The following is a 27970-nucleotide window of genomic DNA, read 5'->3' on the forward strand; positions in this document are numbered from 1 at the left end:
CCAATTGGTCCGGAATATCCTATTGGGCCTGTTGTATTTTCATCTAAGGTCCGGTCTTTTCACTTCCGAATAAATATTTATCAGGAAGTTTATCCGGCAGATGACATGTAAATCTGTCAAATAAACCTCCGGATAACTTTTATTCGGAGGTGAAAAGACCGGGCGTAAGTGTTGCAAAAGGTGGTGGAATGGCAGTTCGTTATAATGGAGAAAAGAAATACTCCATTGTAGAGGTATTCCCACATGTATCTTTATTTGTGGCTGCACGCGCTTCGCTGGCATTCGTCACTTTCGCCTCGCTTCTCGGTAGTCTGCTGTTTTTGACGAAGTTGCGGACCGAATTCATTTAAATATCAAAATTTATCTTATATGCTTGGATTTTAAATATATTATTGTAAATTAATTAAACTATAGCATCTCTAAAAGTCGTATGATTAAATTACACTAAACAGTCAAACTTTGAAATTTTGCAAAACCTACTAATTTTACTCATTTTGTATCATGTTGCGCGACCGCAAGACATGAAACAAATGTATAATAAGTGCATTTATATTGATTTTACATACTTTTACTAGTTAATTCATGGTATAGGAACGCAATTAAAACCATCTGGGCTGTTTAAAAAAAATATATGAAAAATTAAGGTTTTTCTCAATTTTTGCTAATCTTGATGGCATTGCGCGGCCGGAAGACAAATTAATAAAAAAATAATAATTAGTGCTTTTTTCAAGTCTATACCAATGGCAACTTTTGCGCACTATCGCGATCTGAAATAAAACAAAAAGTTTTTTCGAACCGCCCTAATGTGCATAATAGTTCAATGTAAAAACCTTTCGTGCCAAATATTGATTCAAGCAAAGAGCTGCACAGTTCACAGTACAGCGTAAAAATAGTAAATAAATATGCATTGTTTACTCCTCTTTTATATTTATAGTCCTGGGGGCCGGTTAAATTTTTTTAGATCATCATGAAAGATTTTTAACGAGATAGTAGCATCGATATTAATATTTTAACCACTAGGCCGCCCCAAAAATAAAGAAAAAAGAATTTCTTTTAGGCCCCCGGGGGCCCGGTCAAAAATAATTTAATTCGGCCTATGTTTGGTACAGAGTATTAGGACTACCATACACAACTTTTTTTTACTAGCCCGTTTAAAATTTGCCAAAAAAAATCTTTTTTATCCTTTTTCGGCCCGGTCTACTGTATATTTGGAATTGTAATAAGCATAACTATAAAATAGCTTGAATTTAATTAGTCTTTGATGTCCAATTATTAATAATTTTCCAAGTAAAATATAATTTGATCAATTCACTAAAAAATTATATTAAATTTAGTCAAGCGTTTGATTAGCTTACATTGAAGCGCATACAATTTTGATTGCATCTTAGGTTTCAGACTATGCAGAGCATTTTATGAAGAATATTTCTTTTTCATAAAATTAATAATGTTTTCCATATCGCTCCAACTTTAGTGATAATAAGGACATAAATATTGCATATTATGTTTTGTGTAAAATTTTCTGAATTTTGTAATTGGTCAGGTCAGTTTTTTTTCTAAAATTTATATTTTTGTAGGTGATTTAAAAAACAACTAATTTTGCAGTTAATTTGTGTAATAAGAAATAATTAATAAGCATCCACATTTGGAGTAGGACTTTTGATAATATGTTGTTTATTAGTGTACATTTCTTAAATCAAATAATAAAAAGTTTTATCTTGTTAGATTTTTTCCGTAAGAAAAAACTACATTAATTCCACTATTAAATTATAATACACTATCAATATTATAATAATTTATTATTTGTTGTTTTTATTGTTTTCTGTTCTGTGTCCCTGGTATTGATTCCAAAATGACGCCACTGGCGCGCGAAACTTGCATTTGTATGTCCTGTGATGACAGAACCAGGTTACATGGAAGATGTCATATTACATTGACAATGACATTTTAACTTGACATAAAATGGCATCATATCATAAACAAAAAAGTGAGCTAAAAGAATAATATTTATTTCTTTAATTTTCCATATTCTCTTTCTTAAAAGCTGAAGATAATTTCGAGAATATTAAGGTAATTCTGTATAAATATATTACCTACTTACTTATAACCTTAGCAGCAAATATCAGCAACACACTATCTAATATGTTACCAATATTTGAAACATCAACAGTTAATTTATGTTTTAAATACTAAATTATAAAACGATAAAACAATACTATATTAAGTTAGAATGTAGGTACTTTAGATAGATAATTTAACTTGTTCTAACAAATATCTTTTTATGCACTATAATTAATTTCTGGGTGTAGGTCACATACATAGGTAAGTTTTTTGCAGTCATTTTAATACACTAGGTATGTGGTTTTTGTTACTTTAATATAAAAACTATTGTTTCTTTTTATATCTGTACCAAATGGGCTCGAGAGAGACCTAACTTATTCTGATATTATCCTAACAAAGACATAAACTGACTAATTATTGGTTTAAGTAAATGTTTGCATGATTGGTTATGTAGAAGTGATGAATAGCTATCAAATATCCCAAGCCAAGTCGGGCGTTTTGGTAACCATTTTTTTTATACTACATATTTTAATTTACAATCTGCGTCATCGAAGCTATAAGTAAATATTTCTAGAAGGGAGAAGCTGCCATATGCCAACTCTCCTATTATATTTTTTACTTTAGATCTAAGGCTAAGTTTATAGTAAAGCAGTGAGCATAGAGGATAGCATAGCGGTTTACCTGGAGATTCACCTGTATGTGAACAAACACACTGGAAGTATTGTACCTGGTTATACCTATACTACACAGTACTTACCGATTAGTTACAACTTCGGCACCTCTATTTATGCGCTCTTAACCACTATCCTCGATGCTCACCTCTTCACTATAAACAGGACTTAATATATTAAATCTGTTGGCTATAGTTTCTTCATTTGTCTTGCAAATCCTGAAGGAATGTTTAGCAGTCCTGCTTCATCATTTAGGTGACTTCTCAGTCCATCAAGGTAGTTCTTTGTGATTCTTTGAATTTCTTCCTCTACCAAAGGTGTAGCTGGGTCCTCGTATATGGTTTTATTGCTTACATACCAGGGCACGCTTAATATCATTCTCAATATTTTTGATTGGACTCTTTGTTGTATCATGATATATTTAGTTCTTCCACTCTATCTTTGCACAAGTATGACATTATTCACGAATTATTTTTTATATACTATATCTCTTTCCTACTCACAGAAACTGAAACGATTAATTTAAGCCACCTGTCCATACATTACACCATGCATTTAACAAAGACAGCCATAGAACGGTGATCGATTTATCTACTCACAATTGACAAATTTTGTTTTGACAGTGTTCAATTGATTAGGATGGTTTTATTTTTTTTCTCTGATTCTGGCCTTGGTTTCGAACTAGAACCTTTAGCCACGTAATTGTATATCTTATCACTAACTCAAGTGTAGTGTGTGTGTTGAGTAAGTGTCTTGTTACTTTGCAAAGTCGACGTAACAAGACGACGTAACATTTTATTTATTTGCTAATAACAAATAATATATGTTTTTAACCTCTAAATTGACTTTTTTAAGGCTTTTTGTTTCTTTATCTGTTTGCCTCATGTTACTTAGCTTATTTGAACGAATTCGTGTGACTGTCTCTTTTGTTTCCTTTAGTCCCGGTACTTTATGTCTCCGTTAACAGCCGGTTAGTTAACCGGGGTTTAATCGGGACAGAAATATATGCATAACAGACATAAACGCAATTATACTTATTATTATGTTCATAAATAATTATAACAATAATTATAATTGCTTTTATTACAATGCAAGGGGCCCTATGAGGTACTTTTCTGTCCCGATTAAACCCCGGTTAGCTAACCGAGGTTTAACCGGGACATAAAGTACCGGCCCTTAGTGTTGGAAAATTCTCGAGAATGAAAAATCGGAGAATATTCTCGATATGGAGAATTTTCTGAGAATGAACCCCATGACGCACTTAAGAATATTGTTGAAGATGAAAAATAGGGTTTAAAAAATCATGATCTTATATACAAAACTATGAGACGAAACAACAGTGTTCTTTGTATATAAAAAAATACAAAAACAACAGAAAACACAAAATTTCTTAAAAAAAAATGAAATTTTCTTCTTAACAGCAAATAATCGATGTGGTATGATACAAGATGAGACCTCGGATTCAGAATCTATTTCTATCATTAGCTCATCCTAGTCATCTACAATCTGCATTTCAATGTACTGATGAGTTGTGGGAATTTGTTTTTCACGAGTGGCCATCTCAGTCGTGGATTCTTCTATGTCTAACAATTTTAAATTGTGAGCAATAAAAGTTACCAGCTGTGAGCCGGTTTCTTTTAGAGGAGTGGATAAAAAAACCATAAGTACTGAAACTTCTTTCAGTCTCTGCACTGGATGAAGGCATGCTTAATATCAACTACCATTTTAGTTAATTTTGTTCCGAAACATGTACCTTTTCACCATCAAGTCTACTTTTTGAATTGATTTTACAACATATGGTTTTCCAAAAAATCCCTCCTAGACAGATAAAGTGCCAAATCTGCCATTATTTCAGCCGACTCATCACCATATTTTAAAGTTGCTAAATTATCTACAAACTCAGCTTCTTCAACTTGTTCTTCTCTGCTTAAATGAACACCATTCTAAATATTTGCAGATTAATATTACACCAAAACAATAAATATTGACACTGTAAACACTCTTGCTAGTGGTTCATGGGATTGGCAAAAACAATATACCTACATATTTTTGAAATTATAATAATTTGACCCGTATCTAGTTTTTATTTTTCTTTCGGATTTTGAAAATATAAAAAATTTTGGCCGAGAATATTCTTGTTCTCGAGAATATTCTCTTGGGAATATTCTCTTCTAACATCACTAGTTTCCTTACATTTTAGTTTCCTCATATCAAATTTTTTGTTGCTGCATAATATTCTTTTTTGTAATCTTTTTAAATCTAAACCTAAATTTACCAACAACAGGAACATGATCTGATGATATATTTTTAATATATTTGCAGGATATATTTGCTTATTTTCAATAAAATCACTTTAGTTTCTGATTACTACAGTTTAAATATTTATTTACAGTAGATGTTAGGGAGCGTTTTAAGTATTACGTAACGCAATTTTTGAAGATTTTTGACCCCCTTCCTTCCATGTAACGCACCGTAACGTTTTTCTGTACCCTCCTCCCCCTACCTAAACGTTACGTAACACCCAAGTGGCCATTTAAACCTAAATGGAAAACGAGGTTGCGAAAAGTACCGGAAACTCGGTAAAAGAAGTTTGTTGTTATTTTAATCGCATGCCTTAAATGTCCACTGCTGAACATAGGCCTCCTCCCCTCGTTTCCAACCACGTCTATCCTGCGCCGCTCTCATCCAGTTTTTATTTAGCTTTCTTAAGTTGTCAGTCCATCTTGTAGGCGGTCGACCGACGTTTCTCTTGTCTTCTCTTGACCTCCATTCCAATAACCTTTTTGTCCATCGCCCATCTGCCATTATGGCAATGTGTCCTGCCCATCTCCACTTTAACCTGGCTAGCCTTTCAATGACGTCAGTCACCTTTGTTCTCTTGATTTCTTCGTTTTTGATTTTGTCTTGCAGAGTTATTCCTAACATTGACTGCTCCATTCTTCTCTGCGTTACTCTTAGTTTGGTAGCCGAGGCTTTAGTTAAGGTAAGTGTTTTTGATCCGTACGTCAAGACTGGGAGGACGCACTGCTCAAATACCTTTCTCTTTAGGCATGTGGGCAACTCACTTTTAAAGTGTCTCTCAGTTTTCCAAATGCTGTCCACCCAAGAACGATTCTTCTATTCAGTTCATGTGTCTGGTTATCCCTGCCAATTGTAATTTCATGTCCCATGACATGAAATATGTTTAAAACTTACAATAATAATCTTTTATTATTAATTTTACATTTACATTTTCCCTACTTGGCCCCATCCTTACATACATTTTTGGCTTCATTCTTTATTTTTCTTCTCCTGCATTCTTCTATTTTATCTTTTTTAATAAAAGCTTAAAATAAAATAACATATTTATTATTTCAACATTTTATTTTGCTGTCTCACCGTGCCTCGAAGAGTACGTTAAGCCGTCGGTCCCCCTGGGCTAGTGTACATCGACACTAGTTACTTGAAACAGGGTTAAAGATGTAATTGGCGCTGGAACTATCCGAAAGGATCTCCCCGGCAAAAATGCCATACGATATTATATTATTATTATTTTGCTTAGTAAAAATTTTTGTGTAAGGAATAATATATGATGTTACCAGTAGTTTCGGAAAAATAGTCAAAAAAATGTGTAAAACTTTTTGTTCTTCAACGCCCTCTATCGTGAAAACGCATGCCGTTACAAAAATGATTTAGTAAACAAACCCCAATTATTTTTTAATTTTTCACCTATCCTAGAGATCGTGTTACCTTTTTCTGAAACACCCTGTATATATACCGGGTGTCCACTTATATTTTCCCCCATTTTAACTGCCTATAACTTCTAAACGGCTTAAGATAGAAATATGCGGTTTTCGATGAAATGTTTTATTTTAGTAAAAGTTTTGTCTGAATGGATTGAATTTTTTATATCGCTTTCAAATACGAAAAGAAAAATGGCGGATTTTTGAAAAAAACGTTGTTGACTTTTTTTTAATGGAACACCCAGTATATTTTATTGTAAACTGAAAGAAAGGTCATTCACCTATCCACCGATATAAAGTTTTTCAAAATCGGTTGTCAAATCACTGAGTAATTAATTTTTAAAATAAGCGGTGCAATGTGGATATTACATACCTAAAAATAACATAACTAAGCAAAATGATATTATGTTATGTGAGTTCCACATTGCATCTTTCATTTTAAAAATTATTTGCTCAGTCATTTGACAACCAATTTTAAAAAATTTAATATCGCTGGATAGGGGTTGACCAAGATGGCGGGTGAAGCAGTTGACACTTCACCTGCTCCCAATGAAAATGTAAATAATACCTACATGTAAACATTGCTCCAAAAAAGTTAAAAGTAAAGTGACGTGCATAAAGTGCAGTGAAATATTCCACCCAGCATGTTTAAAACAAGCTAGTGAACTAAAAAAAAAGACTGTAAACATGAACCATCTCAACAAGTTGCTGAGATTGACATAAATGAAGACTCCTACCTTAGAGAAGAAATCAAACTCTGGAAACAAATAATAACAGGCAAAGACACTATAATATCTGATAAATGCCAGGTAATCCTTTTACTCAAGGAGAAAATAACGTCATTAGAAAATAAAATTTCATCATTTAATAAGAATCTACCAAGACCATATCAAAATAGCAACCAACCAAAAAACTTGCTTCCAATAGATAAGGTAAGTGATACAAAAACCTTATCTGTAACAAAAAACCAAATCAACAAAAATAAACATCAAGGCAATTTGTCATCATAAACACATATGGGAACTCCCAATTTACAGGGTGATCCAATAATAAAGGTTAACCAGGTAGCAGCTGAAATCATGAGAGTACAAAGTGAACAAAAATTAAATGAAGTAATCAACTTAACCAATGACAATCTGGCAGGAATGAAACCTTCAACATCAAAAATAAATGAAGCTAATCATCACCCGTCGGAAGCAGAAGATTTTACCTTAGTAAAAAGGAAAACTAGGAAAACCCGTAACCATAATATAGGCAGTGGAGATGGGGATGAAAATTTCCAGGGTATAGATAAAACTGAGAAGAAAATCTGGCTTTTCTTGTCACGAGTCCCTGATACTGTAACAGACGACAATATAAAGGCCTATATTACGAAACAATCAGGCAAACAAAATACTTATGTAAAGAAACTTCCAACATACTTTGTCCGATCCAATAACCAAGCCTTCATGATAGGAGCCGATCCCTCTCTACAAGAAAAAGTTTACGAAAAAAATTTCTGGCCGAAAAACATATATTTTAGTCGATTCAACTTCAGGGAAGGTCAACGGTTCCTGGAACATCCTCAACCTCAACCAAGGGGAAACTTTTCAGATCAGTTGAATGGAAATTTCTAGCAACTGATTCCGATATTTTTATACTTTTAACAATATTTTATCAGTCTCGTAATCTTGTTCTCTACTAAATGTTTGTTACCATTAATGTTTTTAATAAGATAATTTTAGCGTAGTATTTTTTAATAACCTACTTATTGTACTATAGGTATACCATGTTTGTGACTTGTCTTATGTCATGTAAATGATACAAAAAGATCAATAAATTTATCTATCTATCTATCTAGGTAAATGACCGTTTTTTCAAGCTACAAAAAATATACTGGGTGTTTCAATAAAAAAAGTCAACAACGTTTTTTTTCCAAAAATCCGCCATTTTTTATTTAAAAGCGACATAAAAAATGGTCATTTACCTAAAAACTTGAAAAAACGGTCATTTCCCTATCCAACGATATAATTTTTTTTAAAATCGGTGGTCAAATGACTGAGCAATTAATTTTTAAAATGAGAGATGCAGTGTGGAAATCACATAACATAATATCAATTTGCTTAGTTATGTTATTTAGGTATGTGATATCCACGTTGCACCTCTCATTTTAAAAATTAATTACTCAGTGATTTGACAACCGATTTTAAAAAACTTTATATCGCTGGATCGGTGAATGACCTCTCTTTCAATTTACAAAAAAAATATACTGGGTGTTCCATTAAAAAAAGTCAACAACGTTTTTTTCAAAAATCCGCCATTTTTCTTTTCGCATTTGAAAGCGATATAAAAAATTCAGTCCATTCAGACAAAACTTTTACTAAAATAAAACATTTCATCGAAAACCGCATATTTCTATCTTATGCCGTGTAGAAGTTATAGGCAGTTAAAATGAGGGAAAATATAAGTGGACACCCGGTACCTATAAGAAGGCACTTATGGAATAAAATTATTTCTGTCCTTGTTTTAAATAAGTAATTTTAAAAAACGCTGAGACCCGTAAATTTTCATATATATAAAAATGTGTGCTTTTTAAACATAAATTTAAATGTACATGGTGATTCATGCAAGCCTAGCGTAGTCCATTATCTTTAATTTTAATTAAACACCCTGTATATTTTTGTTTTTAGAAGCTGCTTAACAACCTCATCTCAAAAATGTCTATTATGTAGGGTCTATTATGAATAATGCAAGGTGAAATTTTGAAATTATGTATAATTTTCGTCAAGATGTTAATCACATACAACTTTTAAATAAATAATTCAGGAATCACACTTTAAATAAGGGTATTATTTTTTAAAATATCTATCAATTTTCTAAACTAAGTATCAGTGTAGTGGGTTTTGTATTTAATGCTTTTTATTTAAAGACATTTTTAAATAATTTGAAAATTTGCGTATTTAAAACATTAATGAATACCTACTGCTAAAAACGATATTGTATGTTATGGACTTAAGAAAACATACATGATTTATGAGCATGTAGTTCCCTCTGCAACCTCTTAATCCCATATGTATCTTTTCATCTTTTGTTGTGGAGAATGGTCCAGCTAATTATTGCAAACACATGTTACAGTGCTTCAAAAATTTTAAGATTTTTCACTTGAATACCATTGTCCTGTTGTCGGAACATGAGCGGAGCGTGAGGGTGCAACATAATACAATTCAGGGGTCTATGTAAAACATAAAAGAAATTATGTAGTTTTTTTATTTAAATTAAAAAAGAATGTTACGTAACGCGCTGTTCGAACCCCCCTCCCCCATGTAACGCGCCGTAACGTTTTACAAGACCCCTCCCCCCAAACTGCATTACGTAATACTTAAACACTCCCTTATTGGACAACCTGTATGCCAATAAATGACAAAAGAGAAGTATAAAAACGTCCACTGTAATTCTTACGGCCATTTTATAATTCTTATAACAGATGTATGTTTGGCTCACATTTTTTTGGTTTATCTCCAATAATATAAATGATGATGATGTGCAAAGATACAGTGGAAAACCTATATTTGATGGCTTTGAGCAGACCCAGAGTTAGACCTCATAGGTCCAAATTAGTTTTGTCATAGATTTATACAGCAGCACTTTATTTTCAATAGTGAGTTTTAATTTTCGACCCATAAACCAGCTCATTTGTTGTATTTTGATGTTGATCTGGGATTTCGTGGCTTGAATGTGCGGCTTCCATGTTAATCTTTTATCAAGGGCTAGTCCCAAATATTTAACTTGTTTACTGACTGTTAATTGTGTATCATTTAATGTTATTGTTGACATACATCCCTTCAGTTTATAAAAGTAACTTGGGTTGACTTCGTTTCATTTACTTTCACCTTCCACTTGTTAAGCCACGTTCCCTCTTTACAGACATGATAATGAGGTTCTCATTGACAGTGATTATGATGGTGACATCAGCGAATGTTGAGATTTGAGTTCAGTGGTTGGGATATATGGGGTAAATAATAGGTAAAGGAGAGGACCCAGGACACTACCCTGTGGTACGCCTGATTTAAGGAGAAAAAATGTGGAAGTTATGTTCTATTTTCCTTGTAAGTAACAATATTCAATGTAGTATTTCATAATTAGGTAGTAGGGGATTGGAAGAATGGTTTTGAGTTTGTATAAGAGTCCAGTATCCCATACTCTATCAAATGCCTGTTGTATTCGCCATGTGCAAGTAGTTAGTGGTGGATACGAGAAACGATTGTGCGCGAATAGCGGAGAAATCTTGCAACTTTCTTAAATAATTCATTGTCACTTGAAATTGTCAACTTGACGTATATTTCAAATATACTGTCAATGAAGAAGAAAAATTATATGTTGATATGATATGCAATTATTACAGTCGGAAAAATGAAAGAATACCCATGCTCATCGATGATATGCATACGAGTCAAATCAAAAATTTCTAGTCAAAACAAAGTCTAAACCAAGTTAGTACTGAAAATAAACGAATGTGACTACTACCCCACCGTACGATTTTTCGCTACGTAAGAAAGTGTCAAAAAATGTTTGTGATGTTATTCTTTTTCTGATAATATATAAGTATTTATTGGTGATAACTATGTTACTATTACGACAGTAATTAATTATTTGATATAGATTAATAATACAAACATAATGAGTAAGCAAATATAGTACATATTATGAATTTCTCCATGTTAAAGTTGCCAGTGGACGTAAATAGTAACAGGAATTTAAAAATGTCGTTTGTCAGCTGCATTAAGTTATTTAAAAGGAAAGTAAACTTAATGAATTCAGATCATTAGGTATCCAGATCATTTTCCAGACATTATCTGCAAATGAATGTACATTCGTAAAAATATACTAATCTGTAATTTCATACACTATGATTGAAAAGTCAGAGTAATAATATGTACAGGTTTGGTGAACTCATAGACAAAAGTTAACCATATTGACAGATGATTACTTACAAATTTTATTGACGTATTTTAATTAAATAAATACTTACCAAACCAAAAATACAATATAATATCAAAATAGCTCTTAAAAGAACTGAGTTTATTCAAGTAAATACGACTGATTATTAAAATTTATAAACTCTACCGAACCTAACCCAGTTTCACTGGCAAAGTGACAGAAATCGAATCTGTCAGATTATAGTTGACCAGCACGATTACTCGAATAGTAGTTTATACAATCTTTATCTCTACTCATGTTGAATGTTTTTCTAAGAATGACATTAGAAGTACAGAAATAGTCAAGTGTCAGTTTAAATTTTCTACTAAATTAATATAACTACGTTGAACAGTTGTATCGCTGTCTCACTCTGTCAATTATAAATATGTAACTGCGTATGTCTTGGATAACGTTTTTGGTTAGTAGACAACACTTAATAATCTATCTCTCTCGTTTGTTATTTATAGAAAAAGGCAGCAAATCCAAAATGTGTGCTTGATATGGTCGTTCATGGGTATTCTTTCATTTTTTCGACTGTATATAAAAGTAAATTTAATCAATTGTATTTGGCTTGTAGTAAGTAGTGCATTTTTATAATTAAATTTAATTACTACATACAATTGTTTACCTTTTAATAACATAACGTTAATATTACTTTTTCTTCTTATAATTTTTTGAGCTATGGCCTTAACAATTGTCCAGTAACCAGGACCAATATGATTGGCCAATATAATTAAAAGTGCGAAAAATGTTGCTGAGCTATCAGCATGAGGTGTCGCTTTTCTTAACTTGCACGGTCCCAATATCTATGAATGCCACTGTGCAATATTTTTTTCCTCAATAGCAGTAACAAATAGCATTTAATTTTGATTTTGGTGAATATTTTGTATAAAATAATAACCATATCTTGGTCCAAAACCTCACTTGTATTCCAGGAATAACTAGGTATATACTAACATTAAATTTATCCTTCTTCTCACAGTGCCCTCTCCTCAATGGAGGTTGGCTACTACAATTGCAAACTCTTCTATGTCTTCAGCTGTTCAAAAAGTTAGTTATGTTTAAATCTATGAAACATAATTTTTTAAAGATACTTAACATATTATGTATAATAGAATTCTATAATTAGTAATATATTTTATTTTTCAGATGGGAGGCTGCAGATGCACCTATAAAAACTGTCAAAGTTCTACTAAAACCACTGAAAATGTACATTTCTTTCACTATCCAGTTAAACATCCTGAAAGATGTAGAATATGGATTGAAAATGCAAATAAACCACATTTTTTTGACTTGGAAGAGGACCAACTGAAAAATAAAGTAATATGTGAGAATCATTTTGAAGACAAATGGTTCCCAAATCATCAAAAAAAGCGTTTGCTACAAGGTGCTGTACCTACTCTAGATATAGGTTGTGAGGAGGAAGTAACACAATCTGGAATATACATTTCCACAGGTATGCATGATGTTGCTCTATTACCAGCTAGTTCAGATGGGTCACTTTTTATTTTGGACACTGACTCAATATATCATAAATCTCCTAATATAGAAACATATGTGTACAAAAATGGTACGATAGTTCCTTCCACACCTGTAGTACAATTAAAGCAGGAAATTAAACATGTAGGTACTAGATCTTCTGCAAGTAATAAAACACTAAACAATAATAGAACATTATCCAATATAGTTAAGCAAACTACACCCAGCTTTCTCAATCAAACCATTCTTAACAACAGTGCTCTTGATGATTCTCTCGATAATAAAGTTATAGTTAAGGATGAACTATTGCCAAGTTCTTCCTTTTGCAATACTTTGAATTCAGGGTTGAGGCTACCACAATACAACAATATTGAAGAATCGATGCAGGACCCCTTGGCGTTTGATGAATCTACTCATGTACCATCATTAAATGAACCGGAAAAACCACCTGTAAGGATGTTTGGTATAAAGAACCCTGCTATTAGCAAATCTTTTCCAGAAAAGTCAAACTTAGCTAAAACTTATTTGAGAAAAATTCAACAACATAGTAGGGATATTGCTTGCATTAAAAAGATGCTGAGACACAAAACGAATGCACCTCCTAAGCCAGACATTGACGCAGTGTTAAACCTTCTAAAAGAAAGGCTTCCTCCTTCATTGTATTTGCTAAATAGGTTGCACTTAACCGATGAAAATGAATTGTCACAAGAAGATATAGACTTCTTAACAACAATGCAAAAGATGTCTCCAGACCTTTATCAACATTTACAAGAAAAATATAAATGGGAATTACCAATTGTAGACATAATAGACTAGGTGTAGTTTTAACAATAATTGTTATTGGTAAGTAATACAGTTAAAATTCCTTAAAAATCTCTACCAAAGTGAGCAAATTGAAAGAAAGTCCAGTTATTCCACTTTTCATTTAAATTCATTATTAAGTATTCTTTTTTTTTGTTAATCTGTTCGGTACCAAGCGGGACATAAGTTTCGTCCTCACAGACCACAGCTTTTTAAATTGCCATTATGTGCAGTACAATCCACAGCTCACGAGTGAGACGTTGGTCTATGGGAAAAATCGATGTGGCTCATATATGAGTCACTATAGTAGGGAACATAAATATAAATGCATTAGCAATAATCAGTTATCAACTATTGCTTTTTATTTCTCTGTCTATTGCTTATTGTTAGCTGCTATTGGGATGGTGAGTAGCATCTCACTAGCTCTAGCTAGGAATTCTGACCTTTTATTCTGGTCGTTTTGAGTACCTACTATATGCAGATACCTGTTCCATGTATAGTTCTTCCATTCTATCTTTGCCCATACATGAAATTATTCAGAAATTACTTTTTATACTAGGTCTCGTTTTTACTCATAGAAACTAGTATTGCAAAATTAAACTGCTTGTCCATAGAAACGACAATAAGTTAAACAAGGATAAAAAATATGGCATGTGTTTGATACCTTGCTTACTATGAATTTTTACGTTTATCATTTGCAGTGACAATGGCATTAGCGCATTTGTTGTTTTTATTGGAATTTATAGCTTATATTGTGTTTATTTTATACAGTTATATTGTATTACATATATTGTGTTAAATATATTACGTATTATACATTATACAGTTAACATCTACCCTGCCACGTTGGTCTCGTGGGACCAACACTTTTTGATTTATTTATTTTTTAATGGTACTTTTAAATGGACACTAAGAGAACAATGTGGCCTAGAAGATATATATGAAGAATAGATTCTTAAATACTTATACATTAATTTTGACGACATAACCAAGTGACAAGTTTCTATATACAAAAAACTATTTATATGGTGGCTTTTTGAGGCACTTACAGGGTGATTGATTAGTGGGGTAAAGCTCAGTAGATCCGCAATAGTAATAGATAACAATAAAAGTTAATAACAAAATTTAGCTTTAACACATTTTAGCCACCTTTGAGCTTCATATTACAAAATTAGTTAGAATGTTACAGGGTGTTCGATAACACAGTGGCAGACCAAACTTATGTTTTTTTAAGTGGAACACCTTATATTTTATTTTATATTCGAAATCCTGTTAACTTCTTCATCACAAAAATATAAAGGTTTGTTATGTTATATGGGGTATTTACAAAGTTATAACCAATTTTATATGAAAATCGTAACAAGGTCAACTCCCTGTATAAATAAAAATAAACAAAACAGCAACGGTTTATTAATGCCATATTTTTTTACATAATATTGTCAAAATTTTCAAGAATGATTGATATTGCTAATTTTCTTTATATCAAATACACGGTGAGTCAAAACGCAAGTACATTATTTTCTCAGTAATTTTAAATGGAACACCCTGTATTTTATATCACTATTGAAAAGTACCATTACCGTACTTTAATTTTTGATAACATTCCCTATGTCTAAATTTATTAGTTTTCTAGATATTTTCATTTTTCAATGGACCAGTAGCGTGGCCACCCAAATCACCAGAATTTAAAAAACTGGACTGATTTTTTTGGGGTTACGTTAATAATGAAGTTTATAAAATACCTCCAACAACGGGTGAGATGAAAAATAGTATACAAAGTGTATTTCGATGTGTTAATTTACAAATGCTTCGTAGAGTAAGTAGCTCATTCAATTATCGTTTTTAGGCGTGCATAAATGTGTTAGGAGGTAATTTTAAACACCTTATGTAATTAAATATTAAAAATATTTTATTAAAAGTAGGTTCTAATTTTTTCAAACATGTTTTTTTTGCAAAATGTATTACTGATCAATTATTTTTTCTTTATTTGTTACATTGTTTCATTTACATACAAAAGTAGTGTTTAATTGTCTTCACAAAATGTATTTTGTGTTTGTGTGTTTTTTGTAGAATTTATTACTAATTTTCTTTCTTTATTTGTTACATTTACATAAAAAAGTAGTTTTTAATTGTTTCAAAGATGTTGCATATTGTGGTTGTGTTCTTTTGGTGAAATGTATTACTAATAAATTATTTTTATTTCTTTATTTGCTACATTGTTACATTGATTACCGGATTGATAATCAGTAATCGTCAATTGTCAATTCAGTCATTGCTTACTTAAAATTTAGATAAATTTAGACACCTAAAATAATTTGCTCTGAAAAATGAAAATATCTCGAAAACTAATAAATTTGGACATAGGAAATGTTATATAAAAATTAAAGTACGGTAATGTTACTTTTCAATAGTATAAAAAATAAAATTAAATTCCATTTAACATTACTGAGAAAATAATGTACTTGCGTTTAGACTCACCCTGTATTTCATATAAAGAAAAATAGTAATGTCAATAATTCCTGAAAATTTTGACAATAAATAAAAAAATATGGTATTAATACACCATTGCTGTTGTGCTTATTTTTATTTATACAGGGAATTGAACTTGTTACGATTTTCATACAAAATTAGTTATAACTTTGTAAATACCCTGTACAACATAACAAACCTTTATATTTTTGTGATGGAGAAGTTAGCAGGATTTTAATTATAAAATAAAATATAGAGTGTTCCATTTAAAAAAAACATAAGTTTGGTCTGCCACTCTGTTATCGAACCACCTGTTACATTCTAACTAATTTTGTAATGTGAAGCTCAAAATTGGCTACAATTATTGTTAATAATTTTTATTACTATAGCGGATCTATTGAGCTTTACTCCACTAATCAATCACCCTGTATATGAAAATATGGCTGGCAGGGAATGTGTTAAATATAAATAATTTATGTACAATATAACTTTATGAAATGTCCACCGATAATAGCCATTTTATAATTATTACATTGACTACATATCAATGATATTACATGTTGACAAATGTTTCACTTAGGGCCGGTTGTTCGAACGCTAATCAACAATGATCATTATTAAATATTTAATTACTGTCACCAAACCTGTCAATGTCAACTTTGTTTGGGTTGCTGAAAACATAATTAATTACAATTATGAGATTTATTATTAATTATGTTAATAATTATTGTTATATTAATTGATTATAGTCTCAGAATTGTAATTAATTATGTTTTGACAACCCAAACAAAGTTGACATTGACAGTAATTAATTATTTGATAATGATCATTGTTGATTAGCGTTCGAACAACCGGCCCTTAATGTTTTGATTTAACCTGTTTGAAAATGAATTATGACGTTTGGGCAAAGATAAAATCGAATATTACAGAATACAGTGGACCGTCTTAGAATGAAACACATTTATTAAGCACACAACACATTACAATGACTTTATCGTCATATAGATAGACAGTACACAAAAATATCTTTTATTATTGTAGTTGGAAATAAGCCACAATATTAGTTCGAAATTGAGTCTGGTGTTTCGATTTCCAATTTGGCAATAATAAATTTTTCCAATCTGGAAAAAATAGTAAATTGTATAAGGTCCCATAAGAATATAGCTTCAAAACACTATTAAAAAAATACATGAATAATGATTATGTCAATAAAGTTCATACCAAACCATTCTTTCAGTGCGTCATTAATTTTCGTGTCATATAGGATTTTAAGAATGTCTCGAATCATTGCATCACATTTTAGTCAAATCTGACAGTTATCAGAATATTAATTTACATTTATGTAAATAGCAATATTTATAATTAACTATTTATATGGGAAATAAGCCACAATTAAATTGAAAAAATAATTTTATTAACGTTTCGACGCCCAAATCGGGTATCGTTGTCAAAATACAAAATACTACTAAGTAAATTAAATAAAAATGTTGCTAAATAAAAAAATTCTTTTAATAATTTATTTAATCTGACTCATTTATATTGACAATTCAGACGTATATTATACATTTTAAAATAGAAGACTTTAAAATGATATCGCCAATATTTATGAATTATTAAAGATTAATATAATTAATTAAGATGATCCGGGAAAGGTTACAATTTCACAGGTCAAATTTATTTTTTATGGAACAAGACATCGTAAGTATTGAAGATTTATTTTATGGAATAATATCAAATTCTGATTTTGACCGAATTATTTTTAGTTTACACATACTTTACGACAATTCATATCAGAAACAAAGAAATATACATTTAAATAAATTTAATATTATTTTAGAACAAAATAGTCTAAATACCTTTGATAACCTAAATAGAAATAATGACACATTAGCGACAGCTGTCAGTCTATCAAATAGAGATTTAAATGTATTACATCCTTAGAGTATAATTTTTCCGCCAAGTTATTCAGCCATACTCAAATTTGTAATGCTGAAATAATCGCAATAAATAAAGCAGTATCAATTTGCATAGAAAAAAATATTAACAAAGCTATTATTTTTACAGATTCTCAAAGTGCTATCCAGAAAATTAATAATAAAACTTTAAAGATAGTAAATGGTTGTTCAGGAATGACAAAAAGGCTTATATTAGAAGCAAAAAATATTAATTTAGATATTATCATTGCATGGATCCCAGGGCATTCCGGAGTATTAGGAAATATTAAAGCTGGTTCACTTGCTAATGTAGGTCGTTGTCTCGATTGTCCAGTAAACATAAAGGTGGAGAAAGATGACTATTTTCCTTTTTTTTTTAATGTACTGGGATAAATTTAAAAAAGAGTGGAAGGAATCTTTTAAATATAAAGGTATTTGGTATCAACAGCTACAACCAGTTTTCAAAAATAGTCCTTGGTATCTCAATGTTCCTTAGATAGATAGAAGAACTATTATCAGAATGCGTACAGGTCACTGTTTGGTTCCAAATCACCTATTTAAAATGGGGATAGTAGAACATCCTTATTGTGAATGTGGTCAATTAGCAGATTTACAACATGTGATTCTTGAATGCCCTATTAATACTGTGCAAAATTTTGATTTATATAATGAATTAGCTAAAAATAGGTGCCCAACACCCATATCCCTTACAACCCTTCTTTATAAACCGCAGTTGGTTCTTATTAAACTTTTAATACATTTTTTGAATATACACAAAATTAAGTTATGAGGAAAGTAAAATATTGAAAATAAATAGATAACATAAATGAATATATAATAATAAATAATTTGAAAAATATGTCAAAAGTACACGTGAAAATATAATTCATATAACCGAATAATATAATCTTTTGTTTCTATATAAACATTCTGTAATCACCTGGGTCTTTCACTATACCTATCTGAGGCAACAACATGGGATTGTGTAATGGTCAGGTGTTGCCCTGTATAAGAGAAGTTTATGCCTTTGTTGTTATTATTCCATGCCAACTCAAAATTGCCTGTAAAAAAGACATAGAAGAATAAGATTGTGTAATGGTCGGCGCAGTTACCCCTGAGAGAAAAAGTTGTTATATTTGTCCCATGCCAACTCAAAATTGCCAGTAAACTCAAAAAAGGTAGAAGAATAAGATTGTGTAATGGTCGGCAGTTGCCCCTGAGAGCAAAAGTTTGTGTCTTTGTTGAATTTGTCACGTGCCAACTCAAAATTGCCAGTAAACTAAAAAATAAGTAGAAGAATAAGATTGTGTAGTAGTCGGCAGTTGCCCCCGAGAGAAAAAAAGTTTAATGTTAAAAAAAAAGTTAAGTTGTTGTATTTGTCCCATGCCAACTCAAAATTTCTACTAAATCAAAGAAGAAAAAGAAGATTGTTTATTGATAGACAGTTGCCCCCTTAGACAAGGAAAGAGAGGTTGCCCCTAGCGTGAATTTTTTTTATCTTGTCATGTTTGTCCCACACCAACCAAAATTGCTAGTTAACTAATGAAGAAGAAGAAGAAGATGAAGAAGAAGAAGCAAATTGTATAATGTACTAACTCCAAATTGTAAGTGAATAAGGGATTTTTCCCTTGTTCCGAGACGATGAGCTGGCCAAATACCCAAGTAGGTGAAGGCCAATAAACTGAAGAAGAAGAAGAAGAAGAAGAGATTTAAATGCAACGGAAAATTGGGTATTGTCAAAAGGTTTAAACTATGCTGTTACTCATCCATCTATTCCAAAATTAGACATAATTAGCTCAGTGGAGAAAATATCCCAGTGTCTACCAACTCATGAAAAAGAACAATATAGGGTACTATGTAAACTTGAACTGGAAAAGTCTAGTCAAATTAAACAGAACATCAGCAAAGAGGAAATGAAAGCTTTAAAAACTTTAAGAAATGATGACTCCCATAACAATCCTACCAGCTGATAAAGGCAATGCAACTGTAATAATGAATAAAATACAATATGAGGCCAAAATTACAGATCTAATTACAAATGGACCTTATACCAAATTAATGAAGGATCCAACGAAGACACTGGAAAACAAAATATGTAGAACTTTATTCAAATTTAAAAATGATCTAACATACTATCAAAGAAAATTAATGACACCTCACTACAGTAAGACACCACATTTTTAGGGAGTGCCGAAAATTCATAAAGCTAACATACCACTTAGACTCATTTGTAGTACCATTAATACTCCTTGTAGTGAACTATCAAAATTTTTATTAAACATTATAAAACCATTTGCTAATAATGATGACACATTTATAAAAAATACAAAACATTTTTTAAACAAATTATCATCTATAACTATTGAATTTAATCCAAATAATATTTTAGTAAGTTTTGACATAAACAGTTTATTTACAAATGTGCCATTAGATAAAACTTTAAACGTAATCAAAACGAAATTAGAGAATGATAATACATTGACAACTAAGACAAGACTAAGTGTATCAGCTATAATGGAGTTATTGACATTATGTACTAATAATACCTATTTTCAACTAAATAATGAATTCTATAAAAAAATTTGGTCTAGCAATGGGCTCTTCTTTATCTCCATTATTGGCTAATATATTTATGGAGGATCTCGAAACTAATATCATTTCTAAATAAAATTTAAAACTCACAGTATGGTGGAGATATGTAGATGATGTGTTTTCAACTTAGACCATAAAAACTGATAGACACGCCTTGTACCCAACCGTTGAAGCAAACACCTTCCGCGAAAGTGACGTCACAATACGGCAAGAACTCGTTTGGATTCTTAGCAAAGCACTAATAAAATTACCCAATTTTAGATTAATTTTAGTATAACTTCAATATTTTGTAAAAAATATGGAAGAAAAATCATTTAGCAAAGTAATTAATAAATATTTTTGACTTAAAGTAATTTTGTAAAAATAAATGTTTTATTCGAAAGTATATCGTTGGTATATCTCTTCTTGTTTGATAATCAAAAATAAATTTAAAGGAGAGTAATTTTGTTTTGGGTGTAAGTTTCAGGTTAGGTGAAAAAATATGTAGGAACTATTAATTATGACCACAAAACAAAATAGCTTTTGTTAACTTACTTCTAACTCTTATTACATTATTTAGTTTTTCACCTTCGTGGTACAATCTGATGTAGCAATAATGCAAACAAATTTTCTTTATTCGATTAAAGAAGTGGTTTGTTTCAAAATCATGATCAAACATATGTTCTTTGTATTCGTTAAACACAGAACCATGCACGTTTAAGATCAATTTTGTCATTCATTTAGCATCGTTCAATTTTTTTGAATTATACCTATATAATTCTAATTTCGCTTTCAGCAATTTTGCAAATATGAATGACGCCTTTAGAAGGTTGAATTAAAAAAAAATTTGATATGCTATAATTTTTGTGTCTTATGAATGTACATTGTAAATTATCACATTCAATTGCACACAAACATACTATGTCACAATCTAATGTTTTCTTAACTTCTTAACTACAAACCCAGCGATATAGTCAACAACATCACAAACATAAGGTGGCTGTTTTTGAAAAGCTTAAATTATTTACAGTATAATCATGGTTACTAGTTATTATTTCCCTATTATTTTCATCAGTTATAAAGTTGTCAATGAGTTGATGATCAACAGTTTTCATTTTCACAGTATTTGTTGTGCTCATTGCTAAAATTGTGGAAGGTGCCTTTTCTATACAATTAGCCTGGGTAGATCCTGTAACACTTGGGTGCATTAAGAGTCTTTTATAGGCATTTTTAAATTGTTTTGCCGTTGGGTTGTTGTTGTAACCTCCATGACTCCTATAATAGAACTAAAGAAAACTTCTAAGTGATCCTGAGAAAGTTTATAGGCCGAAATATACTTCAGGCCTCCATCCATATTATCCTCTTCGTAATTTTTCCAAATTCGCATTAGTGACTTTAAATTAATGATCATACCAATAAAACCCGTTTTTCTTTGGCTTAGATGCAGTGGTTCACCATTGTTGGAATATTTGAGTGAATTAAGATACTTTATAAATTCTTCAATTTTTTGAAAAATCGCTTTTTTATTATGTTGCTGTAAACTGGATTTTAGGTGTTTCCCCCTTTTTTTTGTCGCTGCGTACAATTAAATGCTCTGCAAGATAACACCAAAATTAAAAAATTAATGTACTGGAATTTTTTAAATTGGAACACTTTAAAAAGTTTACAACGCCTTATTATAAACACTTCTAATCTCTAACGTTTCTGCCGTAAACTGACGTCACGCACAGCTGTGTGAATCGTTTTATGTTGGCTTCACTCTTCGAGACGAGAGAATAGCATTACGGCGGGTCTATCAGTTTTTATGGTCTAAGGTTTTCAATATAGCCTCATAGATCAGAATTGTTGCATACATTCCTGAATATTATAAACCATCAAAAGGGGCAATAAAATTTACAATGGAAAAGGAATACAATAACCTTTTGCCTTTTCTCGATGTTTTAGTCTCAAAGAAGGATACTGGATATGAGACTCAGTGTATAGAAAACCAACACACACCAACAAATATCTCAATTACAAATCAAATCACAACATCAACGTTAAAAAGGGAATCATTAAATCATTATATGATAGAGCCAAAATTACTTGTTCTAACGAAAATTCATTTTTAGAAGAAAAACAATTGTTAACATCTGTGTTATTAAAAAATGATTATCCTTTATCGTTTATAAATCAGGAATTGTCAAGAATGGATCGAATGGAACAGAACAACTTAAAACGGGATCCTACAACATTCACAAGAAATCATACGAGGAAAATATCAAGATCATATATGAAAGGACTATCCGAGAAACTTAAAACAATGGGAAATAAATTCAACATTTCAACAACATTCAAAACAACAAATATATTGAGATCTATTCTATCTAAAACTAAACCTAACAATGAACAAGAAGGAACAAAGAATTGCATTTGACCATTAAACGTTAGAATAAGTGAACATCAGTCTTATATTAAAAATAGAGAATTTGATAGATCTCAAATATGTCAACACGCATGGGATAATGAATATAGAGTTCAGTGGAGAGATTCAAGTATAGTCCTGAAAGAATTAGATAGTAAAAAGAGAAAAATCAAAGAAGCGGCTCTAATTATGCTAAATGAAACCAATTGTGTCGCAAATCCCTCGGTAGAATGCAGTAGAATGTGGTTACCCATACTGAAAGAGGAAGTCAATAGAAAGAATATACCACGATTGTAAGTCAATAACATTTCGAGTTCGTACATATTTTATGTTTTGGTATTACTTATTGTATATCTATGTATTATTAATATTATTTATAATTGAAGCTATTAATGCAAGAAGGTGTTAACCAGCAAATTACATAATGTGAGATAATTAAGTTCAAAGTTTATTGACTAGAACTTTTTTGCTAATAATTCAATTTGCATTTTACAAAAACAAGTGTTAAGTAAATGAAACCACAATTTTTTGAGGATACATATAGTCCTATAAATCAATAAGACTAAGAGAGTTTTTATAAAAATTACGAAAAAAATGTAAGTTAACACCTTTTTGTACAAACATATTTTTACATTTGAGAATCAAATAACACATAAAAAGGAGTTCAAAAAAGTTTATTGTTAAAAAAACTAGAAAATTTGTGTAACTTATAGTTAATAAAAAAAGGATTTAATTATCGTCTTCTTTTCTGAGGCCATGGTAAAAAGTCCGGAAGTTTTCTGGAATGTATGGCATTTGCTGTTGAATATTTTCATATTTTTTAGATGCTATTGGCCTACTTTTATTCACTGGCCACAAGATTTCACCTCTACTTGAAGTTGACTGGCGCGTTGCAGTTCCTTTACTTTTTAAAATGGAAACTTCTTTCCAATTGTCATCATCATTTAGAGAATATCTGTACTTTGTTTTACCAAATTCCGTAATTTTTATCCACTTTACATTCTTTAAATGATATTTTTTCACCATTGTCAGCTTTTTTTTATTTATTAGTTTCAATTTATTAGGAATTGTTTTACATCCACAAACTTATATTCCATTCTAATAATATGAAAAGGAGTTTTTCTCCTGCACTGTACCATGGTGTTTACATACTCATCCACTGTGTAAATATTCTGATGCTTTCTTACTTTTTCGAAAGCAAACAAAATCCCGGTCGGAATCCATAAATATATAGCCCACTTCAGGGAATTTTTTATGTTCTATTGTATCAAAAACACCTTGTTTTATCAAGTAATGCCAAACACATATAATAAACCAGTTTTTGTTTTGACCACCTGCTGAGTCACTCCAGACTACAAGATGTTTTTGCTGTGGTTTCAGAGTGGTTAAGAATGCTAGCATGCAACTTCCAACTTCCTCAGGTCCACGACCTCCCTTGTCTTCTGTCCAAAGATGAAAATACCCCTTGCCGTTTGGCTGGTTTTTGTTAATAACGTACACTCCTAAGTTATAGAGCCATACCTACCTTAAATAAAAAGCAGTCTAGTGGAGATTTTAGGTAATGGAAAAGTTTTTTGCATGTCAAAAGTAATGTATAGGTATAACATCAGTTTTAGCCAACTTCATATCTTTTTTTTTTGTTCTTCAAAGGCTTCCTTAAATTTCTCAGAATGTCCATCTGTTGCTTTACCAGAGTCGCAGACTTTACGAGTATCCGATCGGGGAGTACCAAATCCCAAGTTAAAATCTTTAACAAATATTCTCCTGTACATTTCTTCTGACACAACATTCTCCAGTTTCCTCCTGACACAGTACGCTTCGTATAACTCGAACATCTTATTTACTGATAAGGTGGGTGATAAATACAGCCGAGAAGGGTTCTTATTACGAGCATAGTGGGACATTTCTGCTGAGAAAGACTTAATATGTTCATGAACAATCATTTTGGTTTTTGCTCGTATTGCTTTTGGCCGATTGTGATGACGACCTCTTTCGTCCTTTTTTGCAGTTAATTTATCAGCTGTTATTTGATTTCGAATTAAATCAAATTTTTTAGACCAATATTAAGCATAGATAAAACTGCGTCTTTACAAACCTTCCAAGATTCTTCATCTATTTAAAAAAATATTCGTAAGAATTTGTGCAAACAGCATGTAAAGTGGGCCTCTTTACTCCAATAGGTTTCATCAAACTAAACAAGTACAGATTTTTGTCGTCATTTTGTAGAATAATAAATAGTAAGCTTCTATCTTCATCCGTAAAACGTGAATCACATTTTAGTCGACATTTTTCTTTACACAACAGCTTACCTACACTTGACTTTTTAGCTGACTGCACCTGACCTTTATAGTTTATTTATGATTTTCCAGCAGCCTTGTTGTTCTTTTTTTTTTCATTTCTCATCTCTCACAACAAAATAATTGCACCGAAAACAAACACAACGGCATGTAATAACACCTGATAAACAATTAATGCTTGATTTACCGCGCAAAAATAGGCAGATTTTCTTCTGCATATTCTGCAAAAAGGTGTTAACTGCTCTGTTGACACCTTCTTGCAGATACGTCGAGAGTTATCACCTTTATGCACTTCAGGTTCTTTGATAATGGGATATTAACTCCTTTTTTATATACATTTTTAGGGCTATTAATGCCATCTTTTAACAAAAGGCTTTACTACTTAATAGAAATGGATGTTAACACCTATTTGCATTTGATAAGATCAAATTTACAAATATGTAAGTTAACACCTTCTTGCATTAATAGCTTCAATTTAAACCTATTAAGGTCAGAATTTGGTATTAGTTTTTGAAAGTAAATTAAATGTAAGACCAAATACTTACGATGTCGGAATAGTATCACGAGGTTTTTTCCTGGTTTTCCCTCGTGATTTACTATGGAATTTCTAACGCGAGAATTTTACTGTCATCGTTGCATTTGGTTGTCTTTTTAAAGACAGATCACATGCTATGATTTTTTTTGTGACGGATATTCTTGAGTTGGGATTGATTTCATGTAATCGAATGAACTATCTTTTAGTAAAGTCGTCTCAGGAACGCAACTCATAAATATTGGCGATATTATTTTAAAGTCTTCTACTTTAAAATGTATAATATACGTCTGAATTGCCAATATAAATGAGTCAGATTAAATAAATTATTAGAAGAATTTTTTTACTTTGCAACATTTTTGTTTAATTTAGTAGGTAGTATTTTGTATTTTGACAACGATACCCGATTTGGGCGTCGAAACGTTAATAAAATTATTTTTTCAATTTAATTGTGGCTTATTTCCCATATAAATAGTTAATCATAAAAAATGCCCCAAGGAAATAGCTTCAGAACAGCATCAATATTATTATACATATCAATATTTGCCGGAATATTAATATTTAAAATATTTTACTGAAAAAATAAATAAATATAAAATAAAATTTTACTATACAATGTCCGAATATACCAACGACATAAAACATTTATATTTAGGTACGTCATTGAAAAATAGGTACCTACTAACCTAGAATTACAATTGTCATTTTATCCGTTGATGTTGTGAAAGTACTGTCAAAACCGATTACAGTACGACCAAATTCACTTTGTATTTGTGATTTGGATGCGCACTGGTATTGGTATTCGGTTTTTTCCAAATTTTCTAGTAAAATACCCGTACGATACCAAAATAAAATTCAGAAAATGTGGAAAAATATATAATGGACAAATGAAATACAAGTCAGGTATCGAGCACAGTTATTTATTAAATCTTGCCCTACGTGTTGCTACCTACTATTTATATGTTCACATTAAATACCAACGAAAATGCGGTTTGAGACACAAACAAATATGATTGATTTTCTTATATTGTCATGAAATCGTTGAATAATGCTAAAAAAGCAAATGCTATTAAAGTACCAGCTATTTTACTGATATTTTCCTTTAGCAGTAGCAGAAGCAACAAACTACTTTAACAAAATAGCGGGTCTGACATATCTTTAGTTCCCCTAACAAAAATATATTTATATGGAATTCTAGAATGTTTATGTTCAGATTTATTTATATTCATTTGTTTATATTTATTTATATTTTCTTTATATCATTTTAATTTTGTGACATAAAAAAGGTCCCATACCTAGTAGCCCGTTTACTAACGGTAAAATATTGCAAAACCTGTAAATCTTAGCTAACATGTCACAGAAAAAAAGTGATATTGTGCCCTTGGGGTGAGTTTCACCTCTTCTCGGGGGTGAAAAAATATACGTTCAAAATAAGTCCGGAAATGGATAAACTGACTAATTCTAAGCAACTTTTATTTTATAGCGTTTTTTCAATAAGTTAATACTCTTCGAGTTATTTGCGAGTGAATATGTTCATTTTTCAACCAAAAAAAAAACACGTTTTTGGACGGTTTTTCGCATATAACTCATAAAGTAAATATTTTATCGAAAAAAGCATTCTCAGCAAAAATATAGATGATAAAAAAGTGAAAAAAATGGTGTATGACTAAGGTCTCTAGACCTAGTACAAGGAGAGTTGTAGCTAAACAAAAATATGTATATTATCGTCAAATTCCAAATCGAATATTTCAATGTGAAATAACCAAAAAAATGAAGCAGCAACTCCTGAGAAGGGGTGAAACTTATCCCCATGGGAAAAGCATACATCGGCACAATATCACTTTATTTCTTTCACATATTAGCTATGTGTATGTCAAATTTCATGTCAATTAAAGCGGTTCTTTAAAACATGGAGCAAAAGTCGTGAGGAAGTGGACTATAATATAGGTACATTTGAAATGCTTAGGGAATAATAACTTATCTTTAGGTAATAAGTTTTACTTTTTGCTGTAATATTTTAAAAATGGTTCAAAATTTATTTGAAATAAACGAACTTATTTCTCTATTGGAGTTTTT

At 30.9% G+C, this 27970-nt stretch overlaps 1 protein-coding gene across 1 annotated transcript; it reads left to right on the forward strand.

The window, feature by feature from the left end:
- The first annotated feature begins 1926 nt into the window (after nucleotides 1-1926).
- On the forward strand, nucleotides 1927-27957 carry LOC114326784 (uncharacterized). The gene is made up of 2 exons (XM_028275217.2): nucleotides 1927-2067; nucleotides 12557-27957. The coding sequence occupies exon 2, from the start codon at nucleotides 12557-12559 to the stop codon at nucleotides 13700-13702; it is 1146 nt and encodes a 381-aa protein (XP_028131018.1). The 5' UTR covers nucleotides 1927-2067; the 3' UTR covers nucleotides 13703-27957.
- The last annotated feature ends 13 nt before the right edge of the window (nucleotides 27958-27970 follow it).

Source organism: Diabrotica virgifera, chromosome 2, assembly GCF_917563875.1.
Source record: "Diabrotica virgifera virgifera chromosome 2, PGI_DIABVI_V3a".
In the NCBI taxonomy this organism is placed as follows: Eukaryota; Metazoa; Arthropoda; class Insecta; order Coleoptera; family Chrysomelidae; genus Diabrotica; species Diabrotica virgifera.

Coding starts and splice junctions, on each gene's coding strand:
- LOC114326784 (XM_028275217.2), top strand. CDS start 12,557: ATGGGAGGCTGCAGATGCACCTATAAAAACTGTCAAAGTTCTACTAAA.